The 18,236-nt window shown below is 49.2% G+C and overlaps 6 protein-coding genes across 6 annotated transcripts; 3 read left to right on the top strand and 3 right to left on the bottom strand.

Annotated features, from left to right (window-relative positions):
- Window positions 1-393: 393 nt before the first annotated feature.
- N7519_002092 (glycoside hydrolase family 71 protein) lies at window positions 394-1,834 on the top strand (the record flags this gene model as incomplete). Its single annotated transcript, XM_057288870.1, has 3 exons — window positions 394-922; window positions 978-1,203; window positions 1,264-1,834. 3 exons carry the CDS (start codon window positions 394-396, stop codon window positions 1,832-1,834), a joined length of 1,326 nt encoding a protein of 441 aa, XP_057150072.1.
- A 641-nt stretch (window positions 1,835-2,475) lies between these two features.
- Window positions 2,476-3,809, top strand: N7519_002093 (uncharacterized protein; the record flags this gene model as incomplete). The annotated part of the gene is made up of 3 exons (XM_057288871.1): window positions 2,476-2,533; window positions 2,621-2,978; window positions 3,155-3,809. The coding sequence occupies 3 exons, from the start codon at window positions 2,476-2,478 to the stop codon at window positions 3,807-3,809; spliced, it is 1,071 nt and encodes a 356-aa protein (XP_057150073.1).
- A 1,475-nt stretch (window positions 3,810-5,284) lies between these two features.
- Window positions 5,285-6,684, bottom strand: png1 (peptide-N4-(N-acetyl-beta-glucosaminyl)asparagine amidase; the record flags this gene model as incomplete). The annotated part of the gene is made up of 2 exons (XM_057288872.1): window positions 5,285-6,092; window positions 6,158-6,684. 2 exons carry the CDS (start codon window positions 6,682-6,684, stop codon window positions 5,285-5,287), a joined length of 1,335 nt encoding a protein of 444 aa, XP_057150074.1.
- Window positions 6,685-10,399: 3,715 nt separating this feature from the next.
- On the top strand, window positions 10,400-13,261 carry N7519_002095 (trehalose-6-phosphate synthase; the record flags this gene model as incomplete). Its single annotated transcript, XM_057288873.1, has 4 exons — window positions 10,400-10,422; window positions 10,476-11,811; window positions 11,868-12,494; window positions 12,560-13,261. The coding sequence occupies 4 exons, from the start codon at window positions 10,400-10,402 to the stop codon at window positions 13,259-13,261; spliced, it is 2,688 nt and encodes an 895-aa protein (XP_057150075.1).
- A 626-nt stretch (window positions 13,262-13,887) lies between these two features.
- Window positions 13,888-16,349, bottom strand: N7519_002096 (uncharacterized protein; the record flags this gene model as incomplete). Its single annotated transcript, XM_057288874.1, has 6 exons — window positions 13,888-14,524; window positions 14,578-15,670; window positions 15,727-15,963; window positions 16,013-16,115; window positions 16,171-16,186; window positions 16,246-16,349. 6 exons carry the CDS (start codon window positions 16,347-16,349, stop codon window positions 13,888-13,890), a joined length of 2,190 nt encoding a protein of 729 aa, XP_057150076.1.
- A 741-nt stretch (window positions 16,350-17,090) lies between these two features.
- On the bottom strand, window positions 17,091-18,071 carry N7519_002097 (uncharacterized protein; the record flags this gene model as incomplete). Its single annotated transcript, XM_057288875.1, has 2 exons — window positions 17,091-17,537; window positions 17,604-18,071. The coding sequence occupies 2 exons, from the start codon at window positions 18,069-18,071 to the stop codon at window positions 17,091-17,093; spliced, it is 915 nt and encodes a 304-aa protein (XP_057150077.1).
- Window positions 18,072-18,236: the final 165 nt, after the last annotated feature.

The raw sequence follows: 18,236 nt of genomic DNA on the forward strand, positions 1-18,236 counted from the left end.
GGCATTGTAAAACAAAGCGCCAAAAGCATTCAAGACTTTTTTAACTCAAGTCTTATGTCCTATCTTTACACGGTCTTTCATTTCTTCATTCCTGTAGTCGCTCATTAAGCTGGATACATCTTTCATTCCTTTTATCTTCATAGTTCAGCTTCACAGAGTGGAGATATTCCTCGGCTGGTACTAGGATTTCTTCACCGCTCGAAAAGCCATGTTCTACCTATTCGTGGCCTGCCTATTGCCCTTCTTCACCTTCGCTTCCCCGACTCTAGTCGACTTCATTACCACCATGTCGTCTAACGATGAAAACGTAGGAAACAGACTGGTTTTCTGTCATTTTATGGCAAGTTACACATTTATCGCATTGCCAAGTCATAAAACACTAACACTATCTAGATGGGCATCGTCAGCAATCGCGAAAGCGCCTGCGACTATGACGATGATATGAGGCGTGCCAGAGACGCAGGCATCGATGCCTTTGCATTAAATATCGGCACCGACCCTTACACCGATACCCAGCTGTACTACGCCTATGAATCTGCTGCCAGAAATGGCATGAAAGTTTTCATCTCCTTCGACTTCAACTGGTGGCAGGCCAGCCAGGGCAGCGAAGTCGGCGCCAAGATCGCGCAGTATGCAAGTCATCCCGCGCAGCTCATGGTCGACGGGAAAGTCTTTGTGTCGTCGTTTACCGGCGACGGTGTCGATGTCGATGCAATCAGATCCTCTGCTGGCAGTGAGATCTTCTTTGCGCCGAATTTCCATCCCGGTCAGGGTGATTTCGATAAGATCGATGGTGCTCTGAACTGGATGGGTTGGGACAGTAATGGGAATAACAGGGCTCCGACTGGTGAGCAGAGGGTCACTGTTGCAGATAGCGACCAGGCTTATGAGGATGCTCTTCAGGGGAAACCATATATTGCGCGTAAGTAGCTGGAGTTTGTTGGTTCTTGTGTGCGTATTTGCTGATTGATATATAGCTATCTCGCCGTGGTTCTCGACTCATTATGGCCCCGAGGTCTCGTACAGCAAGAACTGGGTGTTCCCTTCCGACCTCCTCTGGTATGACCGGTGGAGAGAAATCTTACGTCTCAGCCCTCGCTTTGTGGAGATCATCACCTGGAATGACTATGGTGAGTCGCACTATATCGGCCCGCTGTCGTCACCACATACAGACGACGGTGCCTCGAAGTGGGTAATGGACATGTAAGTAGAGATACCCCACCCTACCAAATTACTATAAACATCAACTCACAAAGGAAATAGGCCCCACAACGGCTGGCTCGATATGGCAAAGCCCTTTATCGCCGCCTACAAAGCAGGCTCGAGACTGCCCATCAGATTCATAGAGGAAGAAAAACTGGTTTACTGGTACCGACCAACCCTAAAGAGCGTCGACTGCGACGCAACAGACACAACAATGCAAAGCTCCGACAGCGCCAGCGGCGACTTCGCCCGCGGCCGGCCCGACGGCGCCGACACAATGAAAGACGAGGTGTTTGTCGTTACGATGCTGAAGTTGCCCGCGATGGTGCGGGTGCAGTCTGGTGATAAGTCTGAGACCTACATCGCGCCTCCGGGGATATGGTCACACTCGGTGCCGATGGGTGTGGGGGCGCAGAGTTTCAAGGTCATTCGCGGCTTCAGGACGGTTGAGGCTTTGTCCGGGACGAGTTTGAGGGATGTTGTCGACACGTGCGTCTGTGGCATCTATAACTTCAATGCTTATGTGGGCACTCTGCCGGCGGAGGCCTGCGTTGACCAGCTGCAGCCGGCTGGTTTGACTATGTTGTCGGAGGGGTTGCAGGTGACGCCCCAGATTAACGCTCTAGGTTGACATACTAGGTGTCGGGCTTGATGTTGGGTTACTAATTGCTTGAGGTCTGGAACCTAGGTAGAATACACTGAGTGTATGTTGATCGAAGTGTTAGAGATACCTGTAGAACACCAATAAATACAACACCTGGCCCTGAACGCCCTCATAAGGCCTGCAGCTTAGATGGGAAAGCCTCACCCGGTAAAGGAAATTCAGTACACATAGAGGCACTTAAGTAATATAATATGTCTTGGGACTTGCAACAGGAATAGCATTCATGAATGCTTATCATCAGTTGCTATTGTTGAATGAATTGAATTTGGGAAGATAGAATAGAACTGTGGAGTATAGTTAGAACAAAGTACCTTAAAAGATCTACAACTAGCCCGTTTTCTTCCGCATTTCCTTATCTCTTTTGGTCTCAGATATAGTATATCAGATACATGTAGCGACATAAAGACCTCCTATGCCCCTTTATCTTTACCTTCACCGACACTTTGCCCAAATCCTTAACTGGGCCACTTAACGCCCGTTCGGATTGACGGGAACGTGTTGTGCCCGATAGGGCCAGCAGCAGGTCTTGTGACACTATTTATGGACCTCTATCACTGTCAATGTTTCTTTATTTTTGATTCCAAGAGCGAACATAGTTCCTACTAACAATGACCCGTATGAAGGGTGTCTTCTCATGGGAGGATGTGCTGCTCCAGCGGTATCAGAGTAAGTCAATATCCATTCTTACTATTCTTACTTTTCATTCCTCACATTGACCTCGGGAGTATACATATCTAACAGATCTAAAAACAGGCAACAAACCCCCTCCCCTCCCCCACCACCAAACAATAGCATTCTCCTCCCCGCAATCCCAAAGCCAACTCCTCACCCGGCTATCACCGGAGCTCCGGCTAATGATCTGGGGATTCGTCCTAGCAGACCAAAGAATCCATATAATCCAATGCAACAAACGACTCGGACACGTCGTATGTCCCTGTGCGCTCGAGCAAAAAGCAAAAAGGTCTTCACCTTCACCAGAGCGGCGCACACGCCAGAACAGCACCTGCGAGATCTGCCACGGAAATGGCATCTCCCAGCCGGCGAAAGAAGCCGATCTCGCACGCTGCAAGAAAGTTAAGCTACTGGGTCTGGCATTGACTTGTCGACAGATGTATGAAAGATTATCCTTCTACTCCTACCCCTACTTCTATACTTCTATTGTACTATACATGTATACATGTATACATTGTACGCTGTACATGTACATGTACATCCCAACCTACCTCCCCTCTCCTCTCCCCCCAGAAAAAGCTACATATCCAAACCATCCAATTCTAATAAAAACAGATACCACGAATCAATCCCCATGCTCTACACCCACCCAACACTAGAATTCAGTAACCCCTGGACGCTCCCATATCTCCTCCCAACAATCCGACCCGACCACCGAGACCGCATTCGCGCCATCGAGCTACGCTGGTCTTTCCCGGGCCACTGGCTACCGAGCAAGGACTCCGTGCGCGCGGTGTACGTATCCGCCGGACGGACGCAGTGGATAGAGACGTGTCGGGCAGTTTCGCAGCTGCGCTCGCTGCGGTCATTTGTGCTCGTGTTGGAGAGTAATTGGTTCAGTGAGCCTGTTGAGAAATTGGTTGGGTTTTTGGAGCCCCTGCGGGGTGTTGTTGTTACTGGTTCGAGACGGTGGGATGGTGATGGGGATGCGAACGTGAATGTGAATGTGGGTCTTGATGGGTACAGGTCTGGGGGTCGGTCGGTGAGAAGTGTCGGGTGTGACGGGTTTAGTTCGGACGAGGACTCTTGTAAGAGTCTGGGATCTGAATCTTCGTTTTCTTCTGTTTGGGATTCTTCTACGGCTACGTCTGGATCGAGGGGGAGCTGGGAGCTGAGGCTTCAGGGCCAATCTTACTACTTGCATGAACTGGATCGGATAGGGAGGGATCTTCGGCGGAGGGGGATAGACTGCTGGATATCAGCGGTGTGAGAGGTATTCAAGATTTGTGGATGGCGTGACTAAACTTGTTTTATGGGTGCAATGATCGTCCGTTGGATGTATGTTGTACTACATACATACACACATACATACATACATAGGGTTGTCACTTTCTTGTTTTTGCATGTTTCGGCATCACTTCGGAGTATGTTGACACCGTTGCAGATCTACATTATCGGGATCGGAGTATCATCGACACATACTCGGGCATCTACTTGTTTCTGAACGTTCCAGGTACAATCTATATCGTAGTCTGACTTGATAATATACAGAAATGCTGTGAAGTACTCTGTACACCGTACTCAGTTGCTATAAACGGAATATAATTTCTTATTTTCCCCTCGACTCCCAACCAGGTGAGACCCTGGACCCACTGAGAGGAGTCGGTCTATAAATACATAAAACACGTGTTTTAGCTAGTATGCATACATATGTAGTGCAGAAGATATCAAGTCAGGTTTATCCATTCCAGGCAAGCATGCTGTACATTGTACATCTACGTACATTGTAACTGTCATATCCCTTCCAAGGTTAGGGTTAACATGATGTATGATGATGTATAATGCCGCCAGGGGCAAGAAAAACCTGAACTTGGCTCCACCAGGAGCGCTAGGGAGACCGCGGGGAAGAGTGCGCATCATAATCAAACTAGCCTTGTATTGGAATACACTGGATAATAAGATATTGGTATTGAATGGTGCTAGCCCACTGAACGTAAAGGAAATCGACCCTTGAAAAAGGTGGCCAGGTATATAAGTAAAAAAAAGATCGAACTGGCGATCCTGCCAGGACATGCAAAAGTAAACATAGAAAAAAATGGCTGCAACCGTGACTCGTAAATGTGTCGTCGGGCATATCCAAAAGATATTAGAGATAGAAGACTGAGAAAGGAGATGGAAGATAATCGTTGTCACCATGGGCGCCGTGCAAAACTATAAAGCCAAAACCCCGGTTGTGACCCATATTAAGTGCAAGATGGTCGGGAAGAAGGAAAAAAAATCAGACTCTGGATGTGGTATCTCAGAGAGTAAGGAAATGGAAATTATCACGTAGATGTCGTGATTCGGGCGGAGAGAAATTGTATGATCGATGATCAGAGGAACAATTGGTCAACATCGCCAGCCATTGTAGACAGGTAGGCCCAGGAGCCTTCTCGTCCAAGTCTGTGGTCGCACATGCTTAAATCTTTGTCAAGATAGCATGGCCGTCTTCTGATTCTGACGCCCGAAAGGGATGTCAGCGGCTCGAAGTTATCCAGCGCGACCGCAGTGGCTTTGGTAAATAGTCGGAACCAATGTTACCTAAAGGCCTCTCGAACGTCGCTGCGCCCGGCCAGTGCTCCGATGCGAGAAAGAGGGCTGAATATTGAATATCCAGGTCGCACAATCGTTCGATGAGTGGGTGTGGCTGATGTGAAATTTCAGAAGCCAAGGGGGTGATGTGATGCCAGATTACCAGCAGTAATCTTACCGTCCTTCACGGGAACGGTCGGGTCCTGAGTTACCATGGCCTCGTGCGGCAAGCCATTCGGTCGAGGCCTCCTGGCGAGCACCTGGGTGTTTCTGGTCCTCGCGGCGACCGACAAGTCCCTGTGGGAGCATGTTGTTAATCTCTGCTGCCAGAGCAGATGCCATGTAGCATCGGAGTTCCTTCTCTTCACGCTCATCCTCCTTGATCAGGCGACGTTGGTCGGTCTTGGACATGTTTTCGCGACGCTTGCGTCGAATCTCGTGAATCGACCACAGAACAACTTCTTCGGGGGCGCGAGTGCGAGGGCTTCCGTGTCGGGAGAAATTGCGAACGTAGCGGCGGGTGACATCGGTCGCACCGTCGATGGAGAAGGCCACACAGTAAGAGATCTTACGTTGCCATCCTTCGGTGTAAAGGCGAGGCTGATCCCAGGCGCCCTCGCAAGAATCAACGTGGACCCATCGTCGCTGGTGTTCCGAGTACACTTCGGTCCAGACATAATCCTCGGAATTCCAGACCCAACGGACACGGGCTCCGACTGCGCGGCAGAACATGCTAAAGCAGTTGGCCCATTCGCCAACTCTGCCTCGTCGGGATTGCAGCAATTGCCACACATCGGAATACCGCGGGAATCGCTCGTGGGCGGTGCAACTAGTATCGGAACAACGGTACAACTCGACTCGGGTTGCGCCACGGGCGGTCTCATCGGGGGTCGGAGGGGTCATGCCTTGGGCGATCGTGGGCATTAGGCATTTCGAGCATGGAGGGTTATTAACAAATTGGAAGAATGACCCCTTGAACCATCTGGAAAAGATAGATATGTTAGCAAGGGCGCAAAGGGTCTAGACCATCTAGGGATTCCAACATACTTTAACAATGCTCGGATCACACAATCTTGGTAGCCCCATTCCGGCTTGCCTCCCACACTGGCAGCCTGGGCCTGCATAATTTGAGACTCTTCCTCGGCTTCGGAATACAGGCGATCGAGCGGGATAACACACAAGGCCTCATCCAATAGACCAGGGTTTTCGTACTTGGTCGGTGTGACTGATAATCCCTTCAATAAATTATAAAACTTGAGCGAAGCTGCATCCTGGGGAGGGGATGGCATGATAGGAAGACCGCGTAGTGCTGGTGAGGTCGTGGATGGCTTGGGCGAGGGAGCGGCGGCAGGAGTGCCCAACGAGGGAGGTGGTGGCGGAGCTCGTGTAGGCGGCGGAGGAAGTGCTGAACTGGACATCGGAGACGGCGATGGTGAGTGAGTACGCGAGCGAGAAGGTTCATGAAGTCGGTTAAGTCGTTTGGTGCGCATCAGCTGCTCGAATTCGTGGGTTAGGGAGGAGGCGTCGTAGCCGTTTGGGGCAGGCTGGGTAGCCCGTTGTCTGCCGTCCGCCATAGTCGATGAGGAAGTCACGGCAGACTTCCAAGACGATGAATATTGAGATCCAGGATGGCTCGGAATGGGCGAACGATCGAGTTTGGGCGAAGGAGGTCCAATTTGACCCAGGGTCGGGGGGAAGAGGATGGTAAGAAAGGGATGCCAGAGACGGAGTAGTAAAAGAAGGGACTACCTCGCTCGAGTTGACGTAGCACTTGACGATCACTCTCTTATTGGAGAGTCAAGAAGGGAAAAAAGAAAGAAAGGCCCTTGGATGAGAGAGAGAGGGAGAGGACAAGAGTACGGAGTGTACGCAGTATTACGAGCGTCGTCAGCATCTGGCCCCAATCACGGGCCCCGCGGCCAAGCCGCGTGTGCAAAAACCAAAAAAGAGCCAAGAAAAAAGACCCTTTTTCCCCGTAATTTCCGTAATTTGCGTATTTTTGGCTCCCGTGAACACGTAACGTCCACATCCAGATTTTCATGGATCGTTGCTAGTTTCTTGGCATATACTTTGGCTTCTATATCCTTTCTTGTTTCTATACTCACTTACCTTGATATTATTTCGAACTTTCAGGTATATTCAGGGTACATACAACATAGGTAGTATGTATGTACTACACATGAGTTGACCGATATGAGTACTTTACCTATACCTAACGTGGATCATCAGGCAGTCATTAATCCTTCCATGGTTATCGTCAATATAATAATCAGCAACAGCGAAGATCAAACACCCTTGAGAGTTCATAAGGCGATGATCAAAGCTCATGGTCGGCTTGTTCCGTTACCTAGGTATACTCCTAAAGAGTATATAATCTTGTACATCAAATGTACTATATATGCCGTACCCCGTACGGAATCAACAAGCTAAAGTCAAGACGTCAAGGGGAAAAAAAAGAAAAAAGAAAAAGAAAAAAGGGAAAAAAAGGAAGGAAAAAGAGAAAAAGAAATATCAAAAAGAGTGTGTTGTAGGGCCAACGCGCGGCCAAGGTACGAAAGCTCGACTGTTCTGTCCGCTTGTTCCACTGAAAGGCTGGAGACGCGCAAGCGTCCGTCTTGGCATTTCACCCGATTGGGGGGCCACACTCTCTAAGCCGCTTTGAGGCGGTGCTTCCAGCCCCGATGAGGTTTAGACTATGAAGGGGTCCTTCCAAGGCATCTTTATCTTTTCTCTCGGCATGAATGTATGCAACGTGAGATCCTAATTCTTGGGATACTTTATCGTCTTACTTCGATGGGAATGGGAATGTGAGATTCGATCCCGTGTTAAAATACATTATAGTGCGGATCATTAGGGCTAGTCCGTACAACACTACAACATACAACATACAACCCGCAGGAACTCGCCCTCCATCGCCAATCAGATCACCTCAAAGAAGACCCTGGAAAATACTCCGTGCTCCGTAGTGAGGTTCCAATTGTGGAAGCATCTTTTTCCCTTTTCAGTCAGGCAACTGTCGATCTACATCGTGTCCAATGAGCGGACCTAAATATGAATCAGGGGTTGGGAAAGCTGCTATACTTGATTACGGAGTTGGCTATCCAAATATTTGCCTAGCAGGCTCAAATGGCATTATCAGTCATGTTCGGGTGCAACTATATACCCATGGATATGTAGAATATTAGGGTCTAGTTATAGGATTACTTTGTGGTATGCCCAGGTGTCAATGATGCGGACAATATTAGGATAATCATTTTTCTCTTTAGATTCACTCCGGGGCCGAGATTCAGCCCTGAAATCTATTACAATATACATCGGATGACTCGGGAAATTTGACCGGGCGTTCTCTCTGGGGAAACCGATCCGTCGTTTCATCTTCTGAGCCGCGTTTGACCCTAGTAATATTCCGAGGCTATGTTGAGTGGCTGTGCGAAGTTCATTGTGATCACATAAGTAGTTGAACAATCCGTATCAAAATTTTTGAGCCTTCTTTTTTTTTTTACTGATCTGATTTTCCCTATTCGATGCCGAGAAAAGGTGTCCTGATGCTTAGCTCGGATGGCGCGAGCACCAATTTCACAAAAAAATGGGTCATTTTACGAGTACCAGGTATTTTTGCGGTGATCCCTGTTATTTTATTGGATTTTTTTTTAAATCAATGTGTGTTATTTTCTCTTCTCGGTGGTAATTGACGGTAATCATAACAGTTAGTACTACCTAGAATCAAGCAAAAGGCGATTCGTACGCAACACGCAAGGCACTCGTACTGGCAATAATTCTTGCCATGGGATTGGTACACGCCAGCCCAAGAAGTGCAGAACTTCCAAAGCTAAAGCAATTCGGGCTCAATGAACCGAGCGAGCCAATTACCCCCGGACGCCAAGTGCCAAGACCTCATGTCTCTCCTGACTCTCTTGACTTTATTGCTTGAATGATATATTAAACCAAGACACAGCCTATCCAGCGAGACTGTTCGCGTATCCTATGAGCTTGGCCCTGCCTTTGCAAGGTGCCAAGGCTACATGCACCATGCTTCATTCCCGTGGATGCATGAGCCCATGCCCAGTCCGCGCATCTGGTTTCCACGCGTCGATGCCCATTTAATACCGCGTCCCTCCGCATCTCTCGGAAAACTGTCAAATCCTGTGGCACAACGATAATAATGGGGTCCTCAAACTGATGTGGTGGGCGTGTCGTCCCCAGCCAAGAAGAGAGGACACGCACGCGGCATAGGTGGCTCGTCGTGCAGCTGACTTCTTGAGCTTGGCCTTACGTTGACATGCTTCGACATCGTACTCCATGCGGGCTTTTTTGTTTAACGCGAGAATGGCCACTGACGGATGTACAGGAGAATAGCGTTGGGTAGGGTGGGCCAAAACGTCATGCGCTAATCCACTAGCTCTATCGTTGTCGCAAGCTCTTGGGTCTTGGAGTTCTTCCGCATCTCACCAGCCGATTCGTTGGATATGAGGGCTCAGGTCGTCTAATTGCCCGTTCGGACCTAAGATGTTGGAGCGACGTGCTCAAATCTGCGCGCATCTTGCCATGGACTGTTGAACTAATGGGGAACAGATGACCTAGATAAACTGCTTGCAAGAAGATACTCTGGAAAATAACTGACTTAAGTCTATATCACGTGTCCTTGACGCTAATAGCCTCTGTGCTGATATTTTTGTGTTTTTAGCTTATTCCTTATCTATACCTAAGGAAGTAGGGCTGGCTTTACTTTGAGCCCTGTTTTGATATATAGACTCATTCTATAGATTGGAATAAATACCGAAATATGGCCTTACTTGACCTACTAAAAACTGTTTCGATAACACATGTTGTTGATGATACATATGTATGCAGTTTGGCGTAGTTAAACACCAGCCTATAATCAACATCTACTAGCAGCTCACATTAACAAACTCGATATTGTAGCCAATTTAAACAGTCATGAACTATCAAATATCGAAACTGAACAATATCGGGAAGACTCAAAATCAGAAGTTTTGAGCAACTTATCTTCTAGATATATCTTGCGTACACAACCCACCTAGGCACTCTTTATATTATGTTATACACCCTTCACCTTATTTAACAAAGCAACAAAAAGAAGAAACCCAGCACAACCTTGGAATAGATAGCAGAGCGGGATATATCTGGCAGTTGCCGTGGGCTGGACGTCCCTTCCTCTTCAACAGTCCAAGCCCTTCCATCCTCAGTTCAACTACCGATGGGTTACCTGCACTATGAATCAAGCCCCTTTAACAACATAGATACTTTGTTGAATTACAACTAAGCCCAATGACGGTCTTCATCGCATCTTTGTGAGTTCCTCCTCGCCTACAAGACTCCCCAAATCTGACATGGTGTATACCAGGTTCCTCCCATATACCATCGATTTCCAAGTGACGGAACCCAAGCAGGAACAACACGGGTCCTTGTCTAGCCATGCAAATGTCGATGGTCCTGGACCTATCCTTGGGCGCCTGTCGGATACCTACCATCCAACTCGTCCCACGAGTTGTCTCCCACTAACTCCTGGAGCCACCACAGAAGACGAGACTGTCTTCAAAGGATATACTTCGCGATCAGCAGATGAGATTCCAATTGCCAATGATCGATTGTGGCACGGCCCCAGCGAGCCCCGGGCCATTCCTTGGGGACACAGTCGGAGATTTAATCAGCCCCGGTCCAAGGCAACAGATCCTCCAACACCGTCCATTTTGAGCAGTCGAGGCCCAATCCAAGGACCGAGAAGGGAATTATCTTTGGATGGATCACAGGATCAATGGGACATGAAATACTGCAGTAGCACACGAGTCTCGCTCTCCAATGCTGACTGGGTGGTAAAGGCTGCCGAACAAGGCCACGGAGGTCTACAAAATGCCATCCACGCTGCTGAAAAGTCGAGCTTGCTCAAGGACAAGACTTGGGTGGGGACTCTAGGCATGCCTACCTACTCATTGGCAGATTCTACCAGGACAGACATCGCTGAGACCCTCCAGGATGTGTATGATTCGTTGACTGTGTTTGTGAGTGACAACGAGTTTGAGGGCCATTACACCCATTTCTGTCGCGCGGTACTTTGGCCAGCCTTCCATTATCAAATGCAAGAAAGCCCTCGGCATACTGAGTACGACGGTTACTCTTGGGTCCAATACCTCAAGCTGAACAAGGCATTTGCAGAAACAATCATCAAGCACTGGAAACCGGGTGATCGAATATGGGTCCATGACTATCACCTTCTGGTTCTTCCGGGCCTTCTGAGGGAAGGTTTACCACAAGCCGAGATTGGATTTTTCTTGCATACTCCGTTTCCTTCCTCTGAGATCTTCCGCTGTTTGACTCCACGTGAAGAGCTGTTGGATGGGCTTCTGGGCGCCGATCTGATTGGATTCCAGACAGACGAATACTGCAACCACTTTCTTCACTCCTGCAGCCGGCTGAGGAGGCTGGAGGTCTCTGCCAATCAAGTTCACCTCAACCATCGGTACGTTAGTGTTGTGAATTCTCCATTGGGGATTGACCCTTCGTCACTTTATACATTACGCCAATCCACCGAGGTCAAGGGCTGGATACACAGCATCAGCCATAGGTACAAAGGGAAATATCTCATTGTAGCGCGGGACCGATTTGATGCACCTGGAGGGATTAAGCAGAAGCTTTTGGCATATGAGCTGTTTCTCAACAGCTATCCAGCATGGAGAGAGCAAGTAAGTCGACGAATTTATCTTATTGCATGTGAAGACTACTAATTTGTTTTGTATAGGTGGTTCTAGTCCAAGTAATGTCATCTGCATCTGAGAATCCCGAGCTGGAGGCACAGATCTCAAAAATCGCAATGAGGATCAATGCAACATATTCAACCATCACCCACCAGCCCTTGGTACTGGTCCAGCAAGACATCAGCCACTTCCAATTTATCGCCCTCTTAAGTGTTGCACATATCTTCATGGCCACCAATCTGCGTGAGGGGTGGAACCTGTCCAGCCATGATTTTATCCATTGCCAAGATGGACAGCTTAGCTCCCACCAACATGGATCCTTGATTCTTAGCGAATTCGTGGGGAGTGCCTCTATCTTTCGTGGTCATAAGCTTCTCGTCAATCCGTGGAACTACAGCCAATGTGCTGATGCGATCAAGTCCGCACTCGAGATGTCGCCGGCGGAGCAGAAACTCAACTGGGATTTTCTGCTGGGTTGCAAATCTCCATACACTGCTATCAAATGGCACACGGTGTTACAAGAGGCTCTCACTAAAGCCCACGAAATGCAAATCCATCAGACAAGCCACCTCTCTCCACTTTCACCTACTGACTTGAAAAAGTCATACCACGCCGCCAGGGCACGGATGTTCTTTTTGGAAGACAGCGCAATCTTCGGTCCAGCTTTCGGCGTAGAAGAGTCTCTCCCTCGTCTAAAGCCTGCGAAACTCTACGAACACTCATAAACGACCCCAAGAATACCTTATACATAGCCAGCTCCCGAAGCACCGAGCAGCTCCAAGAAGCGCTCGAAAAGCTCCCCTCTGAGCTCGGGTTCATCGCCGAGAATGGATGTTTCCTACAAGAACCTGGGTCGGGTTCATGGGTTCCATTCGTGCCAGAAAGCGCCTTGAAATGGCGCACCGGTATCAAAAAGATGATGGAGTATTCCCACGAGCGAACAGAGGGCAGCCGAATCAAGGAACGCCGCTGCTCGCTAACATTTCACTACGACGGCGCGCTCGATCGCGAAGTAGCCGCTCGCCAGGCCTCCGAGCTAGCCGATCAAATCAACGGTGCCCGCGGGCGTGCAGATTTCCATGTCGTCCGCGAGGCATCCTCTGTGAAGGTTGAACCGCCGCAAGCTGCTCTTGGAAACGGGAGAGCCGCCACCTATATTTTAGACAATCTCCCCAATATCAAATATCCCGATTTCATATTTGCAGCTGGTGGTTCTCGTAGTGGCGAGGCGCTGTTTCGTTGGGCAAATGAGTTGGCTGTTGCGCCCGTTGCTTCTCGGTTTGAGAAGTCTGAGCTTGGGAAAACACTCCATGTCACCACCGTGACAACTAGCACTCATGCTACAGAGGCGAGATCGGTGTTGCCGTCTGATTACTCGCTTTTGAATGTTTTGGGTGAAATGTCGAGAGTCACGTCGAATGGGGAGAAGGCTGAATGACTTACTCGCGCTCAGGTTTGTTGTGGTTGACTACTATTGTTACTATCATGCGGACTGTTGTCACGTATGATGCAAGACGGATCATGGAGGGATATGACTTATGGTATAGGTTTGTCTGATATGCAAGGGGGCGAGGGACAGCCAGACATGCAGTATAGCTGTCAAGAGCTCAATGACTGATACATCTTAAGCAGTCTTATTTTTAGTATTGCCCTAGGTTCTTTAGAGTGGCTTTTATATTCCGAGAGCGTTGTTGTAAAGGACTTCCCCAATCGTCTACTTAGAAGGTAAAGATAATACATTTTCATTCTTTATTCTCATGCCACGATTCATGCGTAGATCAAGGGGATCAGCAAACATGAGCAAGAAGGTAGATTGGCTCTCACAACTCCATCAACCATAAACCCGATTGTTGAAAAAGATTGAAAAACAAAGATAGTGCAAATACAGAACATAAGATACGAAGAGGATATAGCATGAGCAATGATAGCAATGATTAGAAGTAAAAAGAACATGAATCATAAGAAGCGACAGCTGGCAAAGCAAATTGGTCATTTCATGCCTTGCAGGTGCATACCGAGGCCGAGAAAGGAGTCAAGACGGGAAAAGCCCACATAACCCCAACTTCAGGTCTTGTTATCCTTCGATGAGGCACCATCAGTACCCGCCGAGATAAGAGTAGGCGCCACACGGCGTCTCTTCGGCGGCTGCTGCGATGCACTATTTGGTTCTTCCTTGCCCTCTTCTTTTTCAGACTCACTTGCAGGCCTTACATCACGCTTACCCAGCACGCTAGCACCGGTCGTAGTGGACCCATTCTGCGGAGCGCCTGAGATAGGCGTTTGTGGTGGGGTTGTCAGCGGGAGTGTTGGTGGCTGCGCAGAATGTGTTGCTGTCACCGACGGGACAGTCCCGAGTGTGGGAGTAGGGTTATTCACGACTGCTGCAGGGGTAGGCTGTGTGGAAGGCTGTGTCGCGACTGAGCAGGCGGAGTTGGACCGCGCGGGACTAGCTGGTGGTACGGGACCTGTGCTATTTGAGGATGTATGGCTCGTCTTGACTGGAGATGGCACATGTGGAGACGCCGAGTGCGTTGGCGTCAGCAGAGGTGTGACATTCGTCGCAGGGGTGCTTGCGTTTGCTGCATTGTGAGCTACAGAGGTTGCTCCTGTGTAGGGTTGGCCCAGCTCTCCAGGTGCGAACGAGAGTGTAGAACAGAAACCATCAGAGGAACTCATGATCAATGTTAACCCATCGGCGGACCTGTTGTGCGTTAGGAAGCAATACGTGGGACCAAGAATAGAAACAGTACTTACCAGGTCAAGTCAGTAAAAGTAGCAAAATGCAAATTGCTAACAATGCATAGCGGGGTTTGTTGTTGCGTGTCATATACCAAAACAGCATCTTGAGTGGCAACAGCATATACAATGCGATAAGGAAGTGCAAAGACGGGTGCTGAGCTCTGGCTTGCTTCATTGCTGCCGTCCTCGGCAGGTTTTGTGGATGGCTGAAGCTTTGATGGCTCGGCGGTCGTTGATGATGGAGGGACCATGTGGGGTTGGCTAGTGAAAGATGGGTTTTCCGATACCACGGGGTCTGGAAGAGATGAGAACGTCTCCTCGCCTGAAGACGTATCAAGGGTAATGTTTTTCGCAGGCTGAGTGCCCTGCTTCAACGTGTAAAAGACCGGGGAGCATTTGACAGCTACAGAGGGCTTCTTGTGCCCTGGAAGATGAGAGATCGGGGGTTTGTTGAAACCAGCCCGTGTGTAGACGTAAACCGTGTTGATAATCTCGTCTGTCGTCTTTGTAGAATCCGTAGCTGATACGTGACTGGTTTTGAATTGACCAGCTGGTGTGAACAGCAGACTTCCGTCAGGAGCAAAAGTCAGTCGCCTGAAGAAAGAAGTAAACGTCTCGTTGGCATAGATGCTGGCATTCTTGACACCCAGCCCACCGAGACTTGGGGAGGAGACCTCCAATGGCTTAACGGCGGGCAACGGGAGGGACGGAGCAGGAGACGCAGACCGTCGGATCGAAGGAGACGAGCCGAACGACGAACGCCGACTGTGTGAGACTGGAGGAGGATCCATGGGGAGATTGGAAGCCATTGGGGTCCCTGGAGTCGAGGGAGCAGGCGAGGCAATAGCAATGGAATTTCCAGTGCTTTGTTGAGACCGGCTAGGCACATCTGGAGGCGCAGGACTGCCAGATGCGATACGTTTGGCAGGGAGATCCATCTTGAGCACCTTCCCGTGTGGTGTCAATGTGAATTGTCCGTCCTTGGTCTTCAAAGTGTAAATATGAACGGATCGGTCGGACGATTGAGTCGCAACAAACTCGTTGAGCGGGTCCCATGCTACACCTTGGACATAGTGAGAATGCTCGGCAATCTGTCGTACCATTTGCCCTGCAGGATTCGGTCAGGTTATCGAGCTATATGAAGATTGCCCGAGGATAACTAACCGGTTTGGGCATTGTAAATCCGTGCGATGTTGTCCATGCTGCCTGTAATGATGAAAACACCATCGGGAGACCAGGCCAGGTCGTAGATCTCGGCGCCGGACGAGCGACACATGTGCTTCACTCGCCAGGTCTCTTTATCGTCCGAGCGATCTTCACCCAGCCCAGGTTGTGTCTGTATCTCCGACGGTACCCAGAGTAGGACATTTCCATCATCTCCGGCAGATGCCAGCATCTCACCTACATCCGTCAGGCTTGCAGTCATATGCTGTCCTGCGGAAGAACATACCTTTTGGGCTGAAGCGGACCACATTGACGGCTTGTGTATGCTTAATCAGAGTACTCAGATAAGCGACTTTTCTTTCTTCCCCAGTAGACTCGACTTTCCAGAGCTGTAGAACATGTCAGATCAAGGTGTGCGAAGGGTGGCGGAGGACGGGTTCATACTCGGACGTTGTTATCACTAAAGAGGAAGCAGTCAGTAAAATCGCTCAACACCCTGAGAGGACAGACACAACCTACTTTCCAGCAGTAGCTAATCGGCCCTTGCCATTGGGGTCGAAATGCACCGAGTAGATAGGGGCATTGTCATTATGCCATGAGATGAGCAACGGGGTGGCCTTCATGGCGAACGCCGCAGCTCAGCCTGTTGAGGGCCACCGGTTTCGAGTAGGGAAATATGGCCTGGAGAGAGAATAGAGACTTTCCGAGTCCAATGATCAACCAGGTATCTGTTTCTGCCAGGTGATATCCGGGGTAGTGGATTGAATTGAAGAGGATTCAGTAACTCCGGGGCTGAAGAGATGGGGAGGTGTAATTCAAATAGGAAAGAAGATAAAAAAGATGCGACAGTTGGGAGAGTTTGAGTAAGGGAAAAGAGAGAGTCGTGATTCTCCGATGATGCTTCGAGTTGTTTGCGCGGGAGAACGCGACCGACGATTAGATAGGCTACGGGAGGGCTTTGTATTGACAAGATGGACATTCTTGGTTATTATATATATTATAAATTTCTGTATGTATAATATGTATATAGCATTCTATATCTATTAGATTATATCACTGGATTGTTTATAGTAGAGATGTTCTTGTTTCGATTTCAATCTCTATCCGAAGTCATACCCAGCCCTAGAGGTAAGCACTAGAGAAGCACCGGGGTAGATAGATTTTAGAAAATCAGGACAGATAGAGGCAGCTAAAACCGAAATGACCTCGAAGACTACACTCAAGTGTAAATATTACTCTCTATGGAGTATTATGGGAAAACAGCTATACAAATGTAACTTAAAGAACCCCCAACGCCTCTCCAGTCGCCATTCAAAGCATTCAAAGCAAATAGTACATATGTAGATACAAGAATTCAGAGTCCCTTATGATAGCCACTTGCCGATAGTCTCTCCAAACCAGCTAACAGCTTTTTCCTGTCGCTTCTGTCGAGCGTCGTCATGAGTCTTCATGAAGGGCGCAGCCTCCTGCGCATACATCTTGTGCTGTTCCCGCTGCGCATAGTGTGCGCGAATCTCCAACTCTCGCTCATGTGGCGTGAGCTTCTGTAATGGCTTCGACGGTTTGAGCTCTTCCGGGATTGTCTCTCCTCCAGGGATCTCAAGGCCAACTTCCGGAGTTTTCGATGGCTTCTCTGGGTTGAAAAGCGATGTGAGAGGCGGTGGCTCAGTTCCAGCGGCCTTTGCCTCCTCAACTCGCTTCTCGTAGTCTAGCATCTGGTGGTAGAGTTTGTCGGCATGCATCTGAATGCGCTCCTCTTTCTCGGCGTCGTATTCGAAGCTAGATGCGTAACCGAGAGCTTGGAGGAATTTCTGTTTAACGGGAAAGAATTAGAATTGACGTGATCGAGAAAGCCATACATTGTGGCAGCAACTCACAGTCTGGGTCATAAAACATCGCGAAAAGGTGCCATTCTCCGCCGAGCACATGGTCAGCCGGGCTTCAATTTGCTTGCGCCAATTGCCGGTCTTGAAACAGTATGTCAAGGCTTCATGTTCCAAGGCACAGTTCTCCATTGCTGCTCGCTGCACTGTGTCCCCGCGCTCCTTGTACTTTTCAATCACTCGTGACGCCCCGCGGACTCCGGATTGCTCGTCGAGCTCCATCGGCGGCTTGTAGGTTTTCCATAGATCCGCATAACGGCCATCTGGGTAGAGTGATGCTGCAGGAACTTTGGGTTTCGAGGGATCAGACGGTTCAGGTGATTGCGCGGGCGCCGAGGGCGTTGAGGGCTTCACATTGGGTCCAGGCACATATTTGTCGGGCTTCTCCTGTTCGAGATAGTCACGAAGCCCCGGGTCGAGCTTTTGGACCGTATCGTTTTTGTCACCCCAAAACCAACCCATTTGGAAACACCAGTTCGAGAATAATCAAGAATGTGCAACAGCTGGAGTGTTGAAAGTTGAGAGCGCGGAGAAATCGGCACAAAAATGGATCGGCTCCGATCATCTTGGCTCCGACCGCTCGCCTTTACTCCTCAACCATCAACACGACGCGTCTTTTCGACGCCG

The sequence above is a fragment of the Penicillium mononematosum genome (genome assembly GCF_028829835.1).
Source record: "Penicillium mononematosum strain IBT 11891 chromosome Unknown utg000002l:1.0-8112719.0:1.0-8118358.0, whole genome shotgun sequence".
Taxonomy (NCBI): Eukaryota; Fungi; Ascomycota; class Eurotiomycetes; order Eurotiales; family Aspergillaceae; genus Penicillium; species Penicillium mononematosum.